We start from the raw sequence: 10,397 nt of genomic DNA, 5'->3' as shown, positions 1-10,397 counted from the left end.
AAATCTGACCTGAAGAAAGTGCCACCAGAATGTTCCTTGGAGACGAGAATGGCCAGACTTCGTCTCACCTACTTTGGTCATATTGTCAGGAGGGACCATTCCCCGGAGAAGGATGTCATGCTTGGTAAGGTGGACAGTCACCGAAGGAGGGGAAGGCCCTCAATGAGATGGATTGACACAGTGGCTGTGGCAATGGGCTCAAGCATAGCAAGGATCATGGAGCTGGTGCAGGACTGGGCAATGTTTCCTTCTGCTGTGCATGGAGTTGCTGTGAGTGGGAAAGGACTCAACAGCACCTAACAACAACAATGAGACTTGAGTGATTTGGGTTGAGTGTAACTTCTGCAGTAGCCATTTGGATTGAATTATTCTGACTTCTTGACCTCTCTGTGCCTAGGTTTTCTCAACTATAAAATTCATAGTACCTTCTACATTGGGTTGTGTCAGTGATTACAAGAAGTTAGTATAGTAAAAACACATGAAGAAGAACCTGGCTCACTGTAAGTAGTCAGTGTCTGTTAGCTCTCATTAACCCTCACTGCACCCAATTCTAAGGACTCCAACCATAACAGAAAAGGATCTTTGTGTTAAGTTGAGTTTGTTTCACTCTTCATAGATCTTTATACACTTTGTTGGACTTGCTTCCATCGTCTCTATATAGTACCTTGTGACCAGTTTCAATTTAAAAAAAAAAAAAGCAGTGTTTTTTAAAGTCATACTTTAAACATGAATGTCCCAGAGAGGGGTAGTTAAACAAATTTTGGCTTATGGAGAGGTCATCAAACAGGGGCACGTGCCTGGAATCATATTGGCCTCAACCAACATTAACTACTTAGAGATGGCTGTGTTCATCTCTGGACAACCAAAGCTCCAGCAGAGGATAGTGCTGTCCACTGAGGCTGCTCTGCAGGAAAGGTTGGCCCTGAGGAGAAATGCTCACTGGGTCCAGGCAATGCCCTGGCTGAAACTGGCATTGTGGGGCCTGTGATGGTTAATGTTATGCATCAACTAGGCTAAGACATGATTCTCAGGGGTTTGGCAGATGTTATATAATCATCTTCCATTCTGTGATGTGATGTAAGCAACTAGTCAGTTGGAAGGGGAGTTTCCTGGTGGGTGTGGCCTGCATCCAATATATATGCATGCTCTGGAAATCTTGCACTTTCTCAATTCTGTATCTGTCTTGTCATAATCTGACCTCCAGTTCTCAGGACATAAGCCAGCAGCCTGCCACCTGACCTGATGCAGATTTTGGATTTGTCAGTCGTACAACTACATTAGTCAGGAGAAGCCTCCAGTCTGATGCCTAACAGATTTAGGATTTACCAGCCTCCACAATTGTGTGAGCCATTTCTTTGAAATAATCTCTATATATTTACGTATACACTTCCCTGGTTTTGCTCCCCTACAGAACCCAGTCTAAGACAGGGCCCAACAAGGGAACTCATGTTGCCTCTGTCCAATGCCAGAGTCTAAGCACATCCCACCAGGCACCAAGATTAATTCCCACTGCCAGTCAGTATTTAACTTTCCACGTAAGATTAGATTAAACATTTGTGTTCGTAAAAGCCTAGAGCTGCAGACCCATGCTGAAGGTGGCCAGCAGAGATTCGTGCACAATCCTGAAAAGCTCGCTAACATTGACAAGAAAACTTCAACACAGTCTGGCTTTGTAAAAGGAATTTCATACTACTGGCACACCATGTAAGTTCTGATTGCAAAATCTTTTTTTTTTTTGAGGACTTAAGTAACAAGAATATTATCAAAGGAATGATTTTATGATTTACCTGGTATATTGCCTAGCCTCCTCCCACTTTTTTTTTTTTTTTTTTTGGTAGTATTTTCCTCACGGTGTTGTCAATAAGTGGCTTTGGATGAAAAATTTGAAAGTTTTTTAAATGAAATATTCATGCCAAATGTACATAATCATATCTTTTTGTATTCTTGATACAAAATGAAAGACTTTGTTACCTTTGTAGACCCAGATGTTGCCGATGTACTATCCTTTCAGAAAAGAGAACTTCAGATTTTGGGGTCAAATGGGTGTTACTTTCCATAGTGCCCAAATTGTCCTTGACATGAATTACACACATTTGTGACAGAGACAGCTGGAATTAGGGGATCATTCTGTAGTGTGGTACAGACAAGGCACAGCTAATTGATGTGTGTGAGTTCAAACCATGGTCTTGGTCTTATTTCTTTTACCCTGTTAAGCCTACCAGCCAAAGGCCATGGAAATGGGTGTGAGGATTGGGAACATTAGTCAGAATGTATGACATTTGTTGGGGCAGTGCTGGGTGCTGGCTTGGGTGAATGGAGCTCAAGTCCCTGTGTAGTAGCCAAGTTGTGAGCCTTGTGACCTTGGGTAGATGGTTTAAGCTCTCTGGGCTACAGTTACTGCATCTGCCAAGTAAACCTGCCAACCTAAATAATCTCTATGGGCTCATCCAGTGATTTCACTGAGCAAGAATCATTGATTAAAATTGTAGGTCCACGTATATCAGGTTGAACCACATAAAATTGCTAAGTATTTGACCACTTTAACTACTTTTAACCTACACAAATGGCAGTTTCATATGGTTCAGCAGACATAAATAATATTTACCTAAGCACAATTAAAGGACCACTAGTAGCACAGTGGTTAAGGGCTGTGTTGCTAACTAAAAGGTCAGAGGCTCTAGTCCACCAGCAACTCCATAGCAGAAAGATGAGGCAGTCTGCTTCTGTAAAGATTACAGTCTTGAGGGAGGGGAGGGAACACTGCAAAAGCAATTAATTAATTAATTAATTACATTGGAAAAAAAAAGATTACGGCCTTGGAAACCCTATAAACAGTTCTACTCTGTCCTATAAGATCACTATGAGTCAGAATTGACTCAATGGCAATGGGAGCTTTTCGTAAGTGCAAATGAATGAGGCATTGGTGGTTCAGTGGTAAAATTCTTGCCTTCCATGCAAGAGATTGGGGTTCAATTCCTAGTCAATGCACCTCATGCACCACCTTCACCCACCTGTGCAGATGTTTCTATGATGTTGAAGTGGTTTCAGTGGAGCTTCCAGACTAAGATGGATTAGTAAGAAAGACCTGGCAATCTGCTTCCAAAAACCAGTCAATGAAAGAAAACTCTCTGGCTCACGACAAAATATTGTCCTATCCACAACTGATCAGGGGGATGGCACATGGCCAGGCAGCATTTCCTTCCATTGTGCATGGAGTTGCTATGGGTCAAGGGTGAACTCAACAGCAGCTAACAAGAAACACAATTAAAATAAATGCCTATTATGCTATTTTACATAGAAGTAGGATCTGTATATATTCAAATATGGTCAGTATCCTCAGTTAAATAGTTATTCTGGGAGTCAGAAATTTAAATCAACTTCCTTATGCTTTGAATACATTTTAGCATAAGGTCCATCAGTGCAATTTGTTTTTTTCCTAAGGTGGTGGTTGTTGTTAGGTACCGCCAAATCATCTCCAACTCATAGTGACCCCATGCACAGCAGAACGAACACTGCCCAGTCCCAAGCCACCTCCACAATCCTTGCTATAGTTGAGCCCATCGTTGCAGCCTCTTTGTCAATCCATCTCATTGAGGGCTTTCCCTCTTTTGTCGGGCCTCCTCTTCCTTACCAAGCATGATATCCTTCTCCAGGAAATGGTTCCTTCTCACAACATGACCAAAGTAGGTGAGATGAAGTCTGGCCATTCTCAAATCTAAGGAGCATTCCTAGGGTTATGGAACAGAAAGCTGGCTAGTCAACCATGGCTTATGCATCAGAGTATTCAATTCCCCTTGGATCCAACTTTTTCTGCCTGACCAGTGTCAATACCTAGGTATTTAATCTCCACAGCCTTTTTCAGCTTTATGATGAAATCTTACCAAAAAACTACCTCCTGATCTGATTAGCAGAGGGGCTTTGTTCAGGTTAGAAGAGCTGAACAAATAATTGTCAGGACTAACCACTTAGCTCTAAGGATTGCGGTCACTGCCATGCCTACACCTTGAAACAAACTCAAACAACTGCCATGGAATTCAGCTCTGACTCACTAATCCCAAAGATATTTTGTAGCAGAGATTCTTGAGTGGTCTTTAGAGACCTAGGGTTTCCCTGAAATTGAATGAAGAGCTTTGCATGTGCATATGCACACTTTTCTGGGGAAAATGAAATAAAACAGCTTTATTTTATTTGTCAAAGTATCTATGAACTTCTTCAGTAAATAAGTTAAAATCTCTCTTCTGGTAGTTTCCAACCGAGCCCTGCGGGACATCGGGGAAGAACATACATTCATTTTGTCAAACATTTGGGAAAAATCTGTTATGTGCCAATTGCTGTACAGGTCCCTGGGAATTCAAAGATAAATGAAATAATCCCTGCCCTCCAGTGTCTGAAACTGTCATGTAATTGTGATTTAAATTACTTAATCTCTCTAAACATCAGCTTCCCCATATGTAAAATACCAAACCAAACTCATTGCTATGGAGTCCATTCTAACTCTTGGTGACCCCCATTGGGTTTTCAAAGCTATAAATCTTTAGGGAAGCAGACTGTCTCACCTTTCTTTGGCAGAGTGGCTGGTGAGTTTGAACCCCTGACCTTTTGGTTAGCAGCCAAATCACTTAATTACTGCACTGCCTATGTGAAATAGGAGTAACAGTTCTAATTTCATAGCGTGGCTTTGAGAATCACATGAATAAGTACAGAATATAATTTTTTTTTTTTTTTTTTTTAAAAAAAAAAAAAAAAGCACAATTGTTTGCAGAAGGAGCAGAGAAAAGAGGTCTCCAACCCAGACCTGAGGAGGTTAGGAAAAAGCTTATGGACAAGGTGGTAACAGACTTGTGTTTTTAAAACTTTAAGAGAATATCATCTGGAGTCTGGGACCACTCAGCTCCTTTGTGTTGTAGAAATTGTATTTCTTTCTTCCTATGCAGGGCAATACAGGGGGGAAAAATAATTTAAAAGATCAAGGTTACTTTCATGCTCTCTCCCCTTTCTTGTGGGCTCCATTTTCCCTTTGTTGCAGTCAGTTGCCATTGAGTCAGCGACTCCATGTTTGTCAGAGTAGAACTGCGCTCTATAGGGTTTGCAAGGCCGTGACCTTTGAAAGCAGAGCCAAAAGGCCTATCTTCTGAAGTGTCTCTACGTGGGTATGAACCACCAACCTTTCGGCTAGTAGTCGAGCACTTAACTGTTTGTGCTGCTACCCAGACCTGTACCATCTTCGTGATAGTTGGTATGTTTGAGTGCATTACTGTGGCTAGTGTGTCAATCCATGTCTTGGAGGGTTTTCCTCATTTTAGCTGACCCTCTCTTATCAAACATGATGCATAATGCCTGTTTTGGTTACCTAGTGCCGCTCTGACAGGATTATACCATAAAAAAATGGGATGCCTTTAACAAACAGGAGTTTATTCTCTTACAGTTTTGGAGGTTAGAAGTCTGAGTTCCAGGTATCAGGCTCTATGGGCTGGGTGAAAGCCCCTCAACCTTGGGCTTCAGCTCTGCCTCCTGCTCCCGGCCCACTGAAGCTGGAGGTTTTCTTCACTCAGGCAGCTGCTGGCTGCGGAGGCTGACAAACCCAAGCTCCACAAGTGAAAAAGCATAGTCCCAACGTTACCAAACAACATGGCAGGCCAGTAATTCAAGTCCAGAAGAAGTCCCAAGGTTGGCAGAGCACAGCACGCTACTGAATGAAATCTCAGCTACGTGCAGCATTCAAGTAGCCCAAAAGCTGGAGACCTTTCCCAAAGCTGCTTCTTACATAAGGAAGCAGACCACATCCCTGAAGCAGCTACTACTCAGTTGCTTGTGGTACATCCTGCCATGGACTTAATTGTCAGTCTCATCATGAGGAATAACTACCACCAGCTGCCCAGCCACTCAACCAGCCCCAGCCAAGCTGACACACAAACTTAAATACCACAGGTCCTTTTTTAGGGACTGGTCTTTTCCAGATGACATGTCTAAAGTAAGGGAACTGAAATCTCATCATCCTTGCTTCTAAGGAACATTCTGGTTCTTTTGCTTCCAAGACTGGTTTGTTCTTTCTTCTGGCAGCCACAATATATTCAATATTTTTTCATCAGCAGCACAATTGAAATGTATCAATTCTTCTTTAGCCTTTACAATCCACTAGGCTTTGTGTGGAGGGGAGATCCTAGAGTTCTTTGAGTAATAGAATTTAAAACATCTGATTAAGGAAACTATATTATCTTAGTTACATCCATTCTCAATGAAGGAAAGGTTGGGTAGGCATATTTTGTGGGAGAAAGAACTGTAAGTTTATTTCTGTCCCTTTCCCAGTGGAGACATCAGAAACACCTTTTTTTCGCAGGAGGAAAGGAAAGATAGACATGAAAAACAAGGTGGATAGTCTCCTAGGACTGCTGCAAGAAAGCACAGGCATCCTTCTCATTTTATTGCACTTTGTTTTATTGTGCTTCACAAATATTGTGTATTTTACACATTGAAGGTTTGTGGCAACCTTGTGTCAAGCAAGTCCATCAACACCATTTTTCCAACAGCATGTGCTCATTTTTTTCTCTGTGTCACATTTTGGCAATTTTCGCAGTGTTTCAAACTTTTTCATAAAGCTGTTGCACACTTAATGAACTACTCAAAAAGTCAAAATCTCTGCCACTGAGTCAATTCCAACTCATAGCAACCCCCACTGGCTTTCCTAGGCTATAACTCTTTACGAAAGCAGACTGCCCCATCTTTTTACTGTGGAGCAGCTAGTGGGCTCAAACCACCAACCTTTTGGTTAGCAGCCAAACTCCCTAACCACTACACCACCAGTATAGTGTAAACATAACTTTTATATGCACAGATTCTTGTGACTCACATTAGTGCAATATTCCCTTTATTGTGGTGGTTTGGAACCAAATGCTCAATACCTCCAAGGTATGCCTATACCACAAACTGGGTGCCTTAAAACAGCAGGTATTTATTTTCTCACAGTTCTGGAAACTAGAAGTCCTAAATCATGGTTTTAGCAGGGCTGTGCTCTGAAAGTTCTAGAGGAGGGTCTTCATTGCCTCTTCCTAGCAACGAGGATTGGTGGCCGGCAATCCTGGGCTTGCAGATGCATCACTCCAATCTCAGCTTCCATCATCACGAGATTCTTCTCTGTTGTCTGTTTGTTTCTGTATCTCTTCTCCTCGTCTTATAAAGACCAGTCACATTGGATGTGCTACCCAACTCTAGTATGACCTCATGTTAACTAATAACATCTCCAAAGACCCTATTTCCAAGCTAGACCCTATTTCCAAGGACATTCACATATACTGAGGGCTAAGATTTCAACATATCTTTTTCAGGGACAAAATTAATCCTTCTGTTAAGAAGAGGGCATTGCATTCAGAGTGGCTTTAGCAAACCCACTGTTTGGTCATTGATCTTTTTTTGACTGAGATGACCTCCAGGTTGCGGCTAATCATAAATTTACTCACTGGCTATATTCCTTCCACTTTTGTTTACACTTAACATGCCACATCTGTGAACCATGCTGAGCTCAATTCTCTGTGCCCCCTCATCACCTTGTTTACACATGTTATAACTCTGTTATTTATCTGCTTCTTTCCCACTAAACTGAGATTCTCACAGATGGACATTCCAAGGTGTATTCATCATCTCTGCATCTCCAGTGCCTGGCACATTAAATTAATCCACCAAACATTGAGTGCCAGTGTCAGACATTAACTATAGGAGGTAGATAAAGCTGAGATGAGTCCTACCCTCAAAGAGATTACAGTCTAGTGGGAAAGATGAGACCACACACACACACACACACACATACTTACATAAAGGGCCCTGGGTGGCACAAATAGTTTGTACTCAGCTTCTTACTGAAAGGTTGGTGCTTTGAACTCACTCAGTGGCACCATGGAGAAAGGTCTGATGATCTTTTTCCATAAAGATTGCTGCCAAGAAAACCCTATAGAAAAGTTCTACTCTGTGATACATAGGGGTGCCATTAGTCAGAATCAAATTGACAACTGAGTTATATATATATAAGTAGTCCCTGACTTATAACATATTCAAGGTATGACAAACCACACTTACGACCATATGTTCTTTTTTATTGCCTGAGGCATTTGACTGCTAACCAGAAGGTTGGAGGTTCAAACCCACCAGCCACTCCTCAGAAGGAAGGTTGGGCAATCTATTTCCGTAAAGATACCACTTTGGAAACCCAAGGAAGGGTCACTATGAGTTGGGTCCGACTTGACGGCAGTGAGTTCGGTTTTGGTATCATTAGTGATATGTACTATATACAGCGTTGTAACACATAATATTCAGATTTGATCATTAGAAATGTAATATTACCAATCCCCCAAAACAAATATCTTTATATTATCAGTATAAAGATACTGATAATAAAAGGCAGTAATAATAAAAACTAAAAAAAAAAAAAAAAAAAATGAGTCATTCGACTTACATCAGAATCAACTTATGATGGAGTAATCATCAGAATGGAACTCTGTTGTAAGATGGGGACTACGTGTATATAAAAACAAAATTGGTAGCATATTACATATAGTGTTATGCCATCTATTAAAATTTTAAGGAGCTCTGGTGGTGTAGTGGTTAAGGCATTTGGCTGGTAACCAAAAGATCAGTGGTTCAAACTCACCAGCCACTCCATGGAAAAAGATGAGGCAATCTGTTTCCTTAAAGATTTACACCCTTGAAAACTCAAGGACCATGAGTGAGTGATTAAAATTTTATTGTAAAATATAACATGTATGTCAAAAAGGAATAAAATATGTATTTCAGTTCAAAGAATAGCAAAGTATGTATTCAGTCAATCACCAGCCAGATTAGGAAGAAATAATATTACTTCTCTCCTTGAGTCCTTCTCCTTCACCCCCTTAAGGTAGCTAAATGAGGAAAGTATCTGTATTGTTAACCTTGTTCATCTATTTTAACATTTAAATTGCAGCAGGAGGGAAACATGCCTTCCTTTTCCAATCTGACGCAGACCCTGGAAGATGTCTTCAAGAGGATTTTTATTACTTATATGGACAACTGGCGCAGGAACACCACAGCCGAGCAAGAGGTCCTGCAAGCCAAGGTTGATGCGGAGAACTTCTACTATGTCATCTTGTACCTCATGGTGATGATTGGGATGTTCTCTTTCATCATTGTAGCCATTCTGGTAAGCACGGTGAAATCCAAGAGACAAGAGCACTCCAACGACCCCTACCACCAGTACATTGTGGATGACTGGCGTGAAAAGTACAAAAGCCAGATTCTGAATCTAGAAGATTCACGGACCACCATCCATGAGAACATTGGTGCAACAGGGTTCAAAACATCTCCTTGATAAAAGACCCAAAGCCAACATCTAGCATCCGGATATGAAGAGATGCTGATGTAACGAAGTGAATCGAAATTGTTATTGCTTACAAGAAAGTAAGCTCCTTACTATCTGTTGAGAATTTTCATAGCGACTATGTGGTAGATCAACTAAAACAGATGACACTCAATCGCAGTGATTTATACTTGCTCCTGGGGGCAATATTTCATGCTGAAGACCTCTGTATCTTTCTGTGAATGTACATGTCATTTTAATCAATGTCAGTAATGAAAATAAAGCCAAATGTGAAATACAGTGCCTGAGATAGAGATTTACAAATCATTAAATCTTGTTCCCATTAAGCATTATTGTTTCTGTGACTAAGTCAGTTTATTAAAATAAATTTAAAAAAAAATTATCCAGAACCAATCTAGCACTTGATCGCTATATTGAGAGAAGAATATTTATTTAATTAATGCATTAATTCAGACTCTGAAGTGATGACTGAACAAAACCATGGGGTTACTTTGGATTGCATTGTTTTCCTAGAATTTCACTTATTTGGAAGCTTTGCCTTAAGATAGAATAAAGATTTCACAAGGGCAAATAGTCCCCAGGAAAGAAATGGAACATTAGGAGCTACCTAGCACAAGTACAGCAGGGATTGTGAGGATGGTGCATGGCCGGGTAGTGTTTCATTCTGTTGTACATAGGGTTGCTAGGAGTCAGAGCTGACTCATCAGCACCTAACAACAACAGCAACACAGCACAATGGAGTCCCTGGGTGGTGCAAATGGTTAGCCTAAAGTTTGGACGGGAGCTCTGGTAGTATAGTGGCTAAGGCACTTGACTGCTAACCAGAAGGCTGGCAGTTCAAACCCACCAGCCACTCCTCGGAAGGAAGATGGGGCAATCTACTTCTGTAGTGATACTGCCTTGGAAACCCAAGGAGGGGTCGCTATGAGTCGGGGCTGAGTCCATGGCACATAACAACAACAACAACAAAGTTTGGACATTCTGAGGAGGCTCACAAGAAAGGCCTGGTTATCTCCTTCTGAAAAACAGCCACTGACAACTCTATAGAGCACAGTTC

The 10,397-nt window shown here is 41.2% G+C and overlaps 1 protein-coding gene across 1 annotated transcript; it reads left to right on the top strand.

Moving 5' to 3' along the window:
- The first annotated feature begins 8,959 nt into the window (after positions 1–8,959).
- Positions 8,960–9,331, top strand: KCNE2 (potassium voltage-gated channel subfamily E regulatory subunit 2). Its single transcript, XM_007941265.2, has one exon. It carries the CDS (start codon positions 8,960–8,962, stop codon positions 9,329–9,331), a length of 372 nt encoding a protein of 123 aa, XP_007939456.1.
- The last annotated feature ends 1,066 nt before the right edge of the window (positions 9,332–10,397 follow it).

Source organism: Orycteropus afer, unplaced genomic scaffold (assembly GCF_000298275.1).
Source record: "Orycteropus afer afer isolate SDZICR_OR568_19922 unplaced genomic scaffold, OryAfe1.0 scaffold00078, whole genome shotgun sequence".
Lineage (NCBI taxonomy): Eukaryota > Metazoa > Chordata > Mammalia > Tubulidentata > Orycteropodidae > Orycteropus > Orycteropus afer.
The sequence above is the reverse complement of the archived record's forward strand: the minus strand, read 5'-3'. Positions and strand labels throughout refer to the sequence as shown.

Coding starts and splice junctions, on each gene's coding strand:
- KCNE2 (XM_007941265.2), top strand. CDS start 8,960: ATGCCTTCCTTTTCCAATCTGACGCAGACCCTGGAAGATGTCTTCAAG.